Genomic DNA, 14,608 nt, shown 5'->3' with positions numbered 1-14,608 from the left:
AACAAGGCAGAAAACCCAACCGAAGCTATAGACCTCCCTGCCTCCTTGCTTGTAACCATGGTGACAGATGTTGATTTGGTTGATTGTTTGTAATTGGCTCTCAAGTAGCTCACACCCACCTTGAACTTGCTACATGTAGCCATGTGTGGTACTGTAGTCCTTTAGTTCCCACATTCAAGAGGCAGAGGCAGTTGGATCTCTGCATTTGAGGCAATCTGGTCTACATGGTGAGTTGCAGGCCAGCCAGGGCTATATAGTGGGGCCCTGTTTAAAATAAAAACAAAACCACAAAACACCCAACCACCAAAATAGGGGTGGAATCTGGAATTATTTGTTTGTGATCTCTAACTAGAGACAGGGTTTCTCTGTGTAGCCCTGACTGTCTCGGAACTGTAGACCAGGCTGGCCTCGAACCCACAGACACCTGCCTGCCTTGGCTTCCCTAGTGCTGGGATTGACGGTGCGCTACTGCCGCCTTTGTTGGTTTTCTTTCCGCATGTGAATGGTTGTGTTGCCTGCGTGTAGGCCTGTGCACCACTGTGTGTCTGGGGCTCATGGAAATCAGATCCCCTGGAACTGAGTTATAGATGGGTGTGAGCCGCTTTGTGGGCGCTGGGAACCAAGCCCCAGTTTCCTGCAAGCACAGTCAGTGTTCTTAATCGCGGAGCCATCTCTCCAACCCCTGGAAGTTAAACCTCTCTTGTCTCAGACTCACAGATCCAAGAGACCCTCACTGTGGCTTGCAGGAACTGCCCAGCCTATACTTCTAGCCAGACTCTATTCCTTTGGCTCTGGGTTTTTGGGCTGAGCTGGGTCTAGCATGGAAGCTCCTCCTGGCCATGTTTTGAACTGGCATAGCTTTGTCTAATGGGATGACCCTGGCTAAAGAGATTAGCAGCTGCATTGAGGATCCCATTTTAATCCGTACTGTTCGGACTGTCTCTCCTTGGCTGGGAAGGACTCTGCAGATACCGCGGCCTAAACTAGCTCCGGTTACTGTTACTGAGTTAACGGGGATCCCAGGCTAGGGAGGCCCCAAAATGGGCAACTCCCTGCAGCTTGGGCCCATGGTGCTCTTCCCCAGACCCTGAGTGGTCCAGCCCCTGAGCGCATTCGGGCTAGGAGTGGAAACTGAACTGTGGGAAGCTGCTGAACCCACTTGGTAAGCATGGCGCTGCTCAAAGTCAAGTTTGACCAGAAGAAGCGGGTCAAGTTGGCCCAGGGGCTCTGGCTTATGAACTGGCTGTCCGTGTTGGCTGGCATTGTCCTCTTCAGCCTGGGGCTGTTCCTGAAGATTGAACTCCGCAAGAGGAGCGATGTGATGAATAATTCTGAGAGCCACTTTGTGCCCAACTCCCTGATAGGGGTGGGGGTCCTGTCCTGTGTCTTCAACTCTCTGGCTGGGAAGATCTGCTATGACGCCCTGGACCCTGCCAAATACACCAAGTGGAAGCCCTGGCTGAAGCCGTACCTGGCTGTCTGTGTCTTCTTTAACGTCATCCTCTTCTTGGTGGCTCTCTGCTGCTTTCTGCTGCGGGGCTCCCTGGAGAGCACCCTGGCTTCCGGGCTCAAGAACGGGATGAAGTACTATCGCGATACAGACACCCCAGGCCGGTGCTTCATGAAGAAGACCATTGACATGCTCCAGATCGAATTCAAGTGCTGTGGGAACAACGGCTTCCGGGACTGGTTCGAGATCCAATGGATCAGCAATCGCTATCTGGACTTTTCCTCCAAGGAGGTCAAAGAGTGAGTAGCCACCACACCGACCCAGGTCTTCAATTTCCTCAGCCTGCCCAGTTCCCTTCCCCCTTTATTGGGCATAGAACGATGTCTGTGTGAGGGGACATTGTGCTGGACCATGTGACATCGCTAGCGGCCTGGTCCCTCTGGCCCTTAACGATGGCAACCTCATCTGGTTCAACTTCACATCTGGCTGAGGTGAAAGAAAGATGCTTAGATAGATGGGAGTTACCAGGAGGACAGCCTGAACATGGGGTCCCTTTCTACAGAAAGAATGGGGTCTTTGGAGCTCATGTTATTTCTCCTTACTTATCTTGTTCCATCTGAGGTGGAGTCTGTCACATTTCCTGCTTTGTATCTCAGTTTCCCAAGCTTTTGATGAGACCAAAGGTACCTACAGGTCCTTGGATATGGTGAACTATCTTCCTGATATATTCAGGATGGGAGGGCAAACAGCCTGGGCTGTGCTTCTTGCTTTGCTCCCAACTGACATGTGACTGGCCTCTCTCTCTCTCTCTCTCTCTCTCTCTCTCTCTCTCTCTCTCTCTTTCTTTTTTTTATATTTATTTATTTTATGAGTACATTACAGATGGTTGTGAGCCACCATGTGGTTGCTGGGAATTGAACTCAGGACCTCGGGAAGAACAGTGTTCTTAACCGATGAGCCATCTCTCCAGTTCTTTCTCCATCTTTCAAGGAAAGATACTGGAATGTGTGACCCCAGAGTGCTTTTCCTGGCCTGTTTATGCCTGGTATACTGCAGGTGCAAATTAAATGCCTTCTTATTCTGGTCTTTCTTTTTTTTCTTTCTTTTTCTCCTCCTTCCTTTCTTTTTCTTTTCCTTTCTTTTTCTCTTCCTTCCTTTTTCTTTTCCTTACTTTACTTTCTTCCTTCCTTTCTTTCTTCCTTCCTTCTTTCCTTCCTTCTTTCGACTCAGGGTCTTATGTAGTTTGGATGCCTGGAACTCTTTATCTAGACTAGACTGGTCTTGAACTCAGAGGGATTCTTCTGTCTTTCAAGTGCTGGGATTAAAGGCACATGCCACCATACCTGGTGCGATGTTATCTGTGTGGTGTATACAGTGTGGTACAGTGTGTTCAGAGGGCAGGGGACATCTGTAGGGAGTCCGGTCTTTCTTGGCATGGTGGCACCTCCTCTAGATTGTGTCGCGTGCAACTTTTACCCACAGAGCTGCTTTGTTTGCTGGCACAGCGCTGCTAAGTTTTTCCAGGGTACTCTTGGTTTGTGTGAAAATGGAGTCCTGTGCTGGGGAGGTTTCAGGGAGAACCTCAGCCTCAGCTCGGGCTGCTGTTCCCCAGAGGATGCTCATTATGGAGGGGCCGTGCTCTGTGGCATCCCGGGGCAGTGGTCCGTCCTGGTTTTGGTTTTTGTTTGTTTGTTTTTCCTTCTGTTAAGTACTGGCAAATCCCGTGGGGTCTTGAACTGACAGGCACCCCAGCAGCAGGATGTGCTTGAAGCCCCGAGGCTGCTGGGTGGCTGGCTTCTAGCTTAGACGAGGTTTTGTTCCTTGGGTGGAGGGGAGCCCAGTGAAGGTCACTGCTTGGATGTCATTTTCTCTGTGGAAGGAGATTACAGCCACAAATCCCCAGGCAAGGAGAAGATCGTGACTAGCAATGCCCTTCTGATGACAAGTCTTGGGGACAGGGCAGGGGGGTGGAATTTGCATAAGACACGGAGGAAGTGAAGCCGGGGGACAATTAGAACTCTTGGGCATGAGAGAGGCTGGTGCTAAAACCAGAAGAAAGAAGAAAAAGATTTTCATTCATTTCTGGCAGTTTTCTCTTTTCTAAAGTGGACTCCAGATGGAAATCTTTTCTTTTTTTCTCCTTTTCAAATTGACTGAGTTTCACAAGGCTCTAATCTAATGTGTTTTAGTTACTTCCTTCCCATGCCCTTCTAAGCCCCCCACCCACTCCCAGTTTTAAGTTCTCCCTCTCCCTCTCTCTGATAAATGGACTCTCGTTACTGCTATCCATGTCACGGATGTCTGGCCACTGGCCTTGACTGAGCATGGATAGTCTGTCAGGACCCACGTCCTCACCTCGCCGGTAGCCATTAGTTGCCATTGATTCCTCAGTGAGAGGAGCTCCTGTCCGCATCCACACTGGGACTTTTCCACTTGATTCCTCGAGGGTCTTCTGCCCTCAGTCCGATGCTGCAGACAGTTCACAGAGGCCATTGCCCTGCTGTGTCTGAAAAGCACTGGCTTCCTCTAGCCGTCCACTGGGTCTTACGGTCTCTCTGCCCTCTTCTCCCAGGATGATCCCTGAGCTTTGGGAAGATGAAGGTCTTGGACATGCTAAGCAACTGCTTTACCATTTCTCAACAGCTGCCCTCCGGCCTGCCTTCCTCCTCCATCTTCCTCTCCCCTGCCTTCCTCCTTCCATTTCCTCTCCCCTGCCTTCCTCCCTCCATTTCCTCTCCCCTGCCTTCCTCCCTCCATTTCCTCTCCCCTGCCTTCCTCCCTCCATTTCCTCTCCCCTGCCTTCCTCCCTCCATCTTCCTCCCCTCCCGCCTTCCTCCCTCCATCTCTCCTCTCCCCTGCCTTCTCCTTCCCCCTTCCTGTCCCTCTCATCTTTATTCTCTCTTCCTCCTTCCCTCTTTCTTCTCCCCTACTTCCTCCCATCCTCTCCCCTGTCCCTTTCCCTTTGTCCTCCTCTTTTTCCTTTCAGGGAGGAGCAGGAGTTGTCCCTTTTAGCTACCCCTCCCCCCAGCCCTCTCTGTCAGGGTCTTGTCTTCCCCTTAGAGCCAGTTTTTAAAGAACAATATAAAACTTCCTTTGCAATTCCAAATTTCTTTTGCTTTGAGAGTGGAGAAATGACCCAGGTCACTCTACTCCCAATGACCAGGGGAGCTAAATTTCCAACTGGACATTTAACTCAGAACTACTTCAGTGGAACTAGCAAGGTAGCTCAGTGGGTGAAGATTCTTGCTGCCGAGTCTGACAATGTGACTTCGATGTCACATGGTAAGAGGCCTCACTCTAGCTAGTGTTCCCTGATCTCCACACAAACGCTGTGGCATGCTTGGGCTCCTGTCACAATAAATAGTATGTTTTATGTTTTTAGAAATCCTTTAAAAATTTACCTCTGTGTACCATACCAGCTTGCTGGGACAACATCATCTTAATTCCATTGTCCTGGAGGAACATTTCGCTACTATACGCACTGACAACATGATTGGCCACAGGAGAGACATGAAAATAAAAAAAGCAGGCAGGTCTCTGAGTCCAAGGTCAATTGGGTCTACAGAGAAAGTTCCAGGACAGCCAGGGCTACACAGAGAAATCTTGTCTCGAAAAACAAAAACAAACATATGAACAAACTAACGAACAGAAAAAAGAAGGAATAGGAAATTCTGACATTTGTAAAGTTTATTTATTTGTATTTTAAGACCCCAATCCCTGAGAAGTAGAATGCATTTATTTTTTTGGATTCTCAGCAGCCTTAGGGTAAGATTCTGATGGCAGGAACGAGGCTAGAAAAAGGGGGGGGGGGTATATGACTAGCCACAAAAGCTTTAAAAAGGAATTTAAATGGCATGTATTTATTTATGTATTAGTGTGGGGTGTGAAGGGGTGCATGTGCCACAGTTTGTAGAGGAGAGAGGACATCTTGAGTCTTGGTGCTTCTATGTCAGCACCCCATATAGCAAAGAGGTGCCCCTCAAACCAGAACTACCCCCTTAACCTTTCTTCCGCTCCCCTGGTTCTGCAGGCTGTCCTGAAGGCTGTAACTGTGCCTTAGCGACCCTCCTCAGTCCTGTATGGGCCTGGGAGAAGGGACTTACTGTGTTGTCACTGCCTGATATCTGTAGAGGTAGGAGCCAAGGCTGGGAGTGACCCCAGTCCACAGGGACACATATCTGTCCCCTGCCAATGTTTCTCTTATCTCATTTTAGGGCTGAGCCTCTTCCATCAGACTGGGGCGTTGGGTCCTCCTGATCTTCCATCAGACTGGAGCATTGGGTCCTGAAGAAGGACCCAAGATTAGCACAGGGAAGGACTGGCCAAGCTCTAGGTGGGTTCCAAGAGCCCTCTTCGAACACAGCTCTGCCCCCATCCCTGTATCACCTGGCTTGTTTCCTTAGGGCCTACCCTCTTTTGCACTGGCCAATTAGGGCCCCACTCACCTCCTGAGACAAAGCCAGGTCAGGTGCAGAGCTCCTTAAGGGGTGAGCTGGCTATTTATAGCAGAGCAGTTCCCAGGCTAGGAAAGTGCTTTACTTTGGGGGGAGGGCAGGGGGAAGGGGTTACTGGGTCTTGAGCCTGTATTCTAGGCTACACCTCACATCCAGGGCGATCTAGCCTTCTCAAGGCAGCCTGCAGACCCTTCTGGAGAAAGATGGAATTTAGTGGGTGACTAGATATATCAATAGGGAGAGAGACAGAGAGAGAGCTTGAGAAGGGACCCTCAGGCATCCAGTGACTTAATCCTCCTCAAGGAGCAGAGGCACAGCTGGGGAACTGGGGGGGTCATTCCTTTGACCCCTGACCTTTGGTAACCTATCTAAAGAGTGAGAATTGAAGAAATTGTGGTGGAGAGCTGACTGGGGAGGCTGTTTAGAGAGTGTGGTATATGAGGGACTGGCATCCTGCTCTCATCCTGCCACCTCCACCCTCTCCCCACCCCTCCCCCACTTAGCTTATTTTTCTCAACCCACTTCAGGTGGCTCAGCTATGTAAGGAATTAAGTCTGTTCTCAGGGAGCCCCAGTCTGAGGGAAGTATAGTCATGTCCTGTGGAGACCAAGGGTGTCTTGCTCACTAAAGGTTAGGGAGGGGAGGTGGGGAGTTGGGGACACTTAGGAGTCCCTGTTGGCCTCAGCCCCATGATTGCTACATGACCTCAGGTGCACTTGTAGCATGTGTGAGGCAGGTGTGCAAGTTTTACTTCATCTTGGGGGCACCTGAGGTGGGTGTAGAGACACAGATGGGGGTAGGCAGTGGATCCTGGGGTACAGATGAGAGGATCCTGTTTCTTACATAACTGTCTCCAGAGAACTGGGCTTGGGATAGAACTTGGTTGAATGTGTTAGAAGCATGACGGTGGCTCAAGACCCAACCCCATCTCCACGTAAAGTGGGTGTGGTGGTGTATGCCTGTGATCTTAGCACTTGGGGGGGGGGGCGAAGGCAGGAGGATCAGAAGTTCAAGGTCATCCTCAATGACAAAGGGAGTTAAAGGCCAATGTAGGACACCTTGGCGTCCTGAGAAGTGGGTAAAGTCCAAGGCAATAGGAAGTCAGTGGGCAAGCCTTCAATTACCCATGTGGTTTTAGACGAGGCTGTCCTTTTCTGGGTCCCATTGCCTTCTCTACTGAATCATCTGGTGGTTTTCAAGGTCCTCTTCAGTGGGCTTTGTGTGGAGAGGAGCCAAGATTTTCTGAAGGTCAAAGGCTTGGTCAAATGTGTCACCTGTAAGCCTGTGAGGTGATAGGTTCACAGCCACCCCATGAGTCCAGAAAGGACCAGCATCACAGGACAAGAGGAACTGTAGTTTGTTCGCTGCAAAACCCACGCCTACGCCTGGGTAGTAGAAATGGCTTTGGGGGATCTGTGTGTAGACTCCAGAGACAGCCTGCAAGTCAGCAGCAAGAATGGCCTCTGAGTGTGGGGGCCCTCAGCTTTGAGTAAAGCCAGTTGTGGGTCCTGGGTGCTTGGAGGGAGGAAATGTCTTGGAGACTAAATTTAAATTCTGCTCCGTGTGCCCAAGGCCACGAGCCTTCAAGAGGGGAGAGGTGGAGAGATGGGAGCGTCTGCCGGCCTCAGCCTCATGACTACTGGTCTGACCCTCATTTCAGACATCCTTGAGGTAGACTTGAGAGGTGGATGTACAGGCTTCACATCATACAAAGGACACCCAAAGGCCCTGCCAATATCCTTCCAGCCTGCCTTCCTGCCCTGCCCCACCTAGGGTACCGTCACCAGCATTGACATAGGCTCCGGGAGCTTGACAGAAGCCAAGCAAGATCTGGTTTACGCTGCCCTGTGCACAAAGGCGTCATCAGGGAGATGGCTCATCAACCGCCAAGGCGTATGCAGCCCCTGTCGCCCACAGGGCAGTGAGTGAGCCTGCGCACCCCCGCCTGGGAGAGAATCTTGCCCTGTAGCTACCCTCAAAGGCCAAGAACAACTACAAATTTACAAGCGACCGTGTCCCTGTGATGTCTGTCCTCTAGTCTGTTCGTTTTATAACCTGATGTGGGCTCCCCTGTTCTCTGATGGCTCTTGCTTGACCGCTGCCGGGTGAGGCACCCTTTGCGCATGCGCTTGCCCTTTGTAGTTCCTGTGCGCCATGCTCTCTTCAAGCGTAGTTTACATCTCTTCACATAATCCTCCTGGCACAAGGAAGCCGAGGCAGGCCAGGATTAAGGAATCTGTCTGAAGGGAAGGAACTGGTCTGTACAGGTCAGAAGTCAAAGCCAATGGTCAGTCCTCTCTTACCCGTCCCATGCCCGTGTCACCTAGTGCCACCTGTTAGGTAGTGCACCCTGTCTATCTGTAGTGTCAGGACTGAAGGACGTGTGGACATACGGCATAACCCACGTCACCAGGTGCAGCCTTCCTAGAGCCCTAACTAATCCCGATGGGCGGGAAGCGGCAGGCAGCTCTTAGAAAAGGCCCACAGGCGGATCCTGAGGCAAAGGGTGTTCTTGGAAAGAGAGAAGTGTAAATTCAGGTAAGTTGAAGGGAGCAAGTGAGTCGGCTCAGGTCGGGGGCGAGGGTTCAGCTCCTGCAAGTTGTCCTCTGACTTCCGCATGGCGCCATGATACAGGCGTGTGCGTACAGTAACAAATGTAAGAGAAACTTACCTTCGCAAGTAAGAAAGACACTGATAAATTAATTCTCTTGATGATGATGATGATGATGACGACAATCCCATAAAACTCCGTCTACAGAGATCAGAGCTTAGACTGCTGTGGTACAGGTTGTCTCTCCCATGGCTGGCAGGCTATGTGACCCGGCCTCTGAAGGGGTCACCCACAGGCACAGGGCGGCCACCGCCACAGCAGGCTGCCACAGATGTAGCTCACTGGAATAAAAAATAGAAAAAAAAAAATTCGGGACACTCTGTTTAAGGCCAGCATGTCAGACAACTGTGTGGGCTTTTCAGTTTTTGAAAACAATTAACTGTCACCATCATCATCATCATCATCATCACCATCAAGTGTGTCTTCGGTGTGTGCCTACAGGTGTGCATATTTGGCCGAATGCCTCTGGAGGTTAGAAGACAACTTGTGGAATTTGGTTTTTTTTTTTTTTTCTTTCTACCACGTGGTCTTGGTGATCAGACTTGAGTCACCAAGCTGGGCAAGTCCCTTTACCCACTGAGCTGTTTCAGCAGCCCAGCGTGGGCTCTTTCAGATGAAGGCCCAAAGACATTATTTTATGTTATGTGTATGAGGATGCATGTGCATTTATACAAGAGAACACATGGGTGTGTGTGGAGGGCTAAGAACAACCTCAGGGGCTGTCCACCACCACCACCACCCCTCCCCCTCTTCTTCTTCTTCCTCCTCTTCCTCCTCCTCCTCTTCCTTTGTCACACAAAGGAACTTGCCAAGTAGGCTATGCTAAATAGCCAACAAGTTCCAGGAATCCATCTGTCTGAGACCCTCAAGCCCAAGCCATGTATCAGCAGATTGTCTAGCTCTTTACCAGGAGGGCTCTCTCTTTAGCCTTTATTTATGTATTTATAAATATATAAATGCAAAAGGCTGCAGCCTTGTGTAATCTGAGCTGGCCCTGAATGTGCTGTGTAGCTGAGGGTAACCTTAAACTGACCCTCCTGCCCCCCACCTCCCAAGAGCTGGGATTACAGGATGTTCTACCACATCTTAAGTACACACATCTTAAGCGTGCTGACAAGCCCTGCGTAGGCAGCATGTACAGTTTGTGGGGGTGTGTAGAGCAGTTCTGGGCACCACCCCACGTTACCTCCTGTTACTCTCTGGCCCCAACCATGGCCACCCTCCTGTGACTCTGCTGCAAGCTCTGCTCACATTCCCAGCGTCTGCCCCTAGTAATTATTGTCACAATTCCCTCCATATAGACATCAACCACAGGGGCAGGAAGGACCTTTCACTGTAGATTCCTCTGGGATTGTGGGTCTCTGTGAAGGCGTAGCAGACCCTAAAACAACATGCATTAACACAGACACTTGGAGTTGCTGGGAGCCTTGTCTGTCTTTCAGAGTGAGTAAGGAGAGTCGGCTGTTAGTGTGGAGTTTACAGAGGGGAGGCCTGTGCCGCTCCCCAGCCCCCATGTCCTCTCTCTGCATAGGCCCAGAGCCAGAGCAGGCCTGGGTCGTGAGTGATCTATGAAGGGGAGAGATGGTTGGTGAAGGGATGAGGGCTCAAACCCTGCCTCCACCTTCTAGAACGTCCACTGCAGGAAGGCTGGGGTAGTTACGTGTTCTATTTGTAGTACAGTGGCTGGCACGTGGTGGCTGTTCACGGGCAGTGCGTGGATGAACCTGATGCTGACGGTTGTCCCGGAGCCTGAACCAGGCCGTTTCTCTTCCAGTCGCATCAAGAGCAATGTGGATGGGCGGTACCTGGTGGACGGTGTCCCTTTCAGCTGCTGCAACCCCAGCTCACCACGGCCCTGTATCCAGTACCAGCTCACCAACAACTCGGCACACTACAGCTATGACCACCAGACGGAGGAGCTCAACCTCTGGCTGCAGGGCTGCAGGGCCGCCCTGCTGAATTACTACAGCAGCCTCATGAACTCCATGGGTGTTGTCACATTTCTCGTCTGGCTCTTTGAGGTAGGTCCACAGAGGACAGGGAAAGGGAGCCTGTCAGACTTGGGTTTAACATGGTGAAGCCAGACCTGGTAAGCAAACCTACAGGGTCTCATGTAATCTAGGCTGGCCTTAAGCTTGATATGTAGCCAAGGCTAGCCCTAAATTGCTTATCCTTCCAAGTACCAGGAAACAGGTGTTCATCACCATGCCTGGCATCTTTTTGTGGTTGAGACATTCTCTCATTATGTTGCCCATGCTGCCCTTGTATTCATGATCTTCTGCCTCAGCATCCCCCAAAAACTGGGGTCACAGACATGCCATCTTGACTGGCATCATTACATACAAAATATTTAGTTAAAACTCAACATAATAACAACCTTTCTTTTCCTCCTTTCCTTTCCTTTTTTATTTTTGAGATAGACTCTCTCTCCTCTCTCTCTCTCTCTCTCTCTCTCTCTCTCTCTCTCTCTCTCTCTCTCTCTCTCTCTCGACCTGGCTATTCTGGAACTCTCCATATAGACCAGGCTGGCCCCAAATTCACAGAGATCTGCCTGCCTCTACCCCCCAAGTCCTGAGATTAAAGGCGTACACAAAATTAAGCTGTTTATTGTATTCACAGTAGCACGTATCCACCTCAACCTAGTTCTAAAACATTTCATTTGTCCTCCCAAGAAAAGTTTACACCCACTAAATAGTAACACTCAGCACCCCAGCCCACGGCAGCTACGCATTTGTAACTGTGCCTCTGTTTGTACCTACACAAACTCTTATGCCTGGCTTTTCGCTTAACCAGACTTTGGGGTTCTCCAGCACTTTGCCTGTTGTGTTCTGTGGCCTTGGATGGTTACATTAACTGTTACATGGGATCAGTGGCACAGAGACTCCCAGTAGTCCCCACAGGTAACGCCATTGATCCATGTATGATGTGTATGCTGGGACCTTCAGCCAAGGGAGTCTGTATGGATTTGTACTTTTGATGCTAGTCTAATCTTATGCCATCTAGAAGGCTCAGTTCCCCTTTTTGTAGTTTCTTGAAACTCAGCACTCCTGTATCCGTCATCTTTCTTTGTCCAAATAATCCTTGGAAGGAAATTCTAACACATGCTGGGAGCTGTTCTAGGTTCTGAACAGGCCATAAACTAGTGTGTGTGTGTGTGTGTGGGGGGGGGGGTGACCCTGTGCTTCATGCATCAGAAAACCTACACTCCAAAACCAAAATGTAGCAAGACAGAAACATGAGCTGAGGAAGTTTCCTTCTATTAGAGAAGATTCTTTGGATCTTTCTTGTAGTACACGCACAAGGGCAGGGTGTATCCCCACACCTCTTCTAAGCCACCACGGGTGGCTGGACCACATGCGAAAGAAAGCTTTTGACGTCAAGGCAAAGGCAGCACATCACGGCCATTTATTGGAAACGAATGTCATGTGGGAAGCAGCTAACCACCAGGTGGACAGTCACCGACCTAAGATCCACGACAAGATGGCTCCCTGCCCTGGGAGACTGCAGTGGACCCCCAGTAGCCTTCCAGCTCACCATTGCTGAAACCAGGTCACGGGGAACAGGGAGTCGAATACTTCTAACTTGTAGGGAGCAGAGCTGCCTCAGGCATTAGGCTGCTGGAGCTGAGGGCATTGCTGTAACCTTAGCCTTGACCTCTTGTGCATCCTAATCCAGTCAGGAGATGGTCAGATACGGTCAGTGTGGAGTCTATAGTGCAGCAGGCTTCCTTCAGGAGGATGTAGCTTTTCCCATTGTAAAAAACGTTAGTAAACTTTCAACAGACAGTAAGAATGCCTAAAATTGGCCAGTCACTATCATTAGATACTCCTAAAATTAAATACACACCCGTGCACCTACTGTTAGATGTTTGGTGAGGTACCATCACGACCCTGAGTCCTCTGGGGCTGAGGTGTGGGATGCATCCAATGTCTGGGAGTAGGGGTCAGTCCCACTCTTAGGGAACAGCCTGAAGCTGCACAGGAAACTTGAGCTTGCATAGAGGCAAGTAGTGAATGGGATACAAAATGAAAGGGGAAAATGGTACCTGCCTTGCCAATCGGCTGACAGCTCTACCCAGCCTGTCAGGTGCACACAAGGTGTGCTCTGCACACACAGGGTCCTACGCCGCCCACGGGAGGCAGCTGCTACCTCCTCAGAAAACCTGCAAGCTAGAAGGTGCACCATGGTCTCCTCTTTGAGTCTCATAGCCACCTACATGCAGGCTGGTAGGCCAGTCCAGGTACTTTAGGACACAGGGTCTGCCACCGTGGAGGCTAGTGCAGAGATGGGACCAGCTGGTGACCAGTTTCTTACCACAGGAAGAAGAGATCACCCCACACCCAGGGTGTGCAGAAGAGGGAACGACCTTTTATCTTTTCAGACTAATTTTATGTGCACGTGTTTTGTCTGTCCGTATGCATGTGTATCCTGTGTTCATCTGGTGCCAGTGGAGGTCAGCAGAGGGGGCCGGATCCCTTGGAACTGGAGTGACAGATGGTTCTGAGCTGCCCTGTGGGTAGTGTGAACCGAATTCATGTCCTCTGCAAGAGCAAGTGCTCTTGACTGCTGAGCCATCTTCCAGCCCCAGAAGTGACTCCTTTGTTGTTTTGAGACAGGATCTCTCTACATAGTTCTGGCTGTCCTATAGCTCTATGTAGCCCAGGCTGGCCTCAAACTCACAGAAATCTACCTGCCTCTGCCGCCTGAGGGCTGGGATTAAGGGCGTGTACCACCAAGCCTGGCCTGGGAGAGAGTTTTAACAAGATTCTATTTGTTTGTTTGTGTGTATGTATACATGTTTGGGCTTGTGTGTGCCGTGGCTTGTGGAGGTCAGAGGACAACTTGTAGGAGTCAGCTGCCTCTTTCCACTATGGGGAAATCAAACAAAAGTGGATTCTCTGCAGCAAGTCTCTACCCACTTTGCCTCAAGCCATCTTGCTAGCCGAGGAAGTGACATTTTTATCCCATCCAGTAAAGCTGCCAACATTCTTATGAACAAAGAAACAGGGCTGGACGTGGTATGAAGGACTGGTGTGTTCATCCTGGTGGAGGAAGGGCAGGAAGAAAGGGAGGGATAGACACAGCACAGGTCACTTAGGGTCCGCTCTGGATTAACAGGCAACTCAGGAGCCATGATGACGTAGGCAGAGGATATCAAATGTTCTAGATGATGATGTAGGCAGAGGATATCAAATGTTCTAGATGATGACGTAGGCAGAGGATATCAAATGTTCTAGATGATGATGTAGGCAGAGGATATCAAACGTTCTAAATGATGACATAGGCAGAGGATATCAAACGTTCTAGATGATGACGTAGGCAGAGGATATCAAACGTTCTAGATGATGATGTAGGCAGAGGATATCAAACGTTCTAGACATTCAGGGGTCTGGAAGGGAGGCCAGGGTTGGATGGCTCACTGCTCACAACTGCTCACATTGTCCTAACAGCCCTCCTACCAATGCCCCGTGTCTGGTGTAAGTCTCTGTTCTCCCCACCAGGTGAGCATCACTGCGGGACTCCGCTACCTCCACACAGCGCTGGAGAGTGTGTCCAACCCGGAGGATGCTGAATGTGAGAGTGAGGGTTGGCTCCTGGAGAAGAGTGTGCCGGAGACCTGGAAGGCCTTTCTGGAGAGCTTTAAAAAGCTGGGCAAGAGCAATCAGGTGGAGGCAGAAGGCGCAGATGCAGGCCAGGCCCCAGAGGCTGGCTGATGGCCTGGGGCCTCTCTCCTCCTCACCACTTAGTGGACTCCAGGGAATGTGGATACCCCCTTGTCCAGCTGAAAGTCCAAATTTCCCAAGAAAGCTGGTTACCTACTGACTCGCCTTGAAGTTCAGGGTCCTTAGGGCACGCTACAGACATTTGTGAGATGGCTGCCTCCAAATGTGAGTGACTGAATGCTCCCAGAGGATGCCTAGTCTCACAAAATTGGCCAGTCCAGGGCTCTGTCCAAGCGTGAGTCCAGTTCTCCCATAGGTGACTGGCTACACCAAGGGCCCCCCACTCCTCAGTAGTGTTTGCCTCTTTTAAGCTCCAGGTTCTGCATCCTAACCATCACTTGACACATAAAAACAAGGAGAAAAAACAAAA

At 50.4% G+C, this 14,608-nt stretch overlaps 1 protein-coding gene across 1 annotated transcript; it reads left to right on the top strand.

Moving 5' to 3' along the window:
* Positions 1–1,168: 1,168 nt before the first annotated feature.
* Positions 1,169–14,229, top strand: PRPH2 (peripherin 2; the record flags this gene model as incomplete). The annotated part of the gene is made up of 3 exons (XM_080917398.1): positions 1,169–1,749; positions 10,290–10,536; positions 14,017–14,229. 3 exons carry the CDS (start codon positions 1,169–1,171, stop codon positions 14,227–14,229), a joined length of 1,041 nt encoding a protein of 346 aa, XP_080773524.1.
* Between the last annotated feature and the right edge of the window lie 379 nt (positions 14,230–14,608).

The sequence above is a fragment of the Micromys minutus genome (assembly GCF_963924665.1).
Source record: "Micromys minutus genome assembly, chromosome: 5".
Classification (NCBI taxonomy): Eukaryota; Metazoa; Chordata; class Mammalia; order Rodentia; family Muridae; genus Micromys; species Micromys minutus.
The sequence above is the reverse complement of the archived record's forward strand: the minus strand, read 5'-3'. Positions and strand labels throughout refer to the sequence as shown.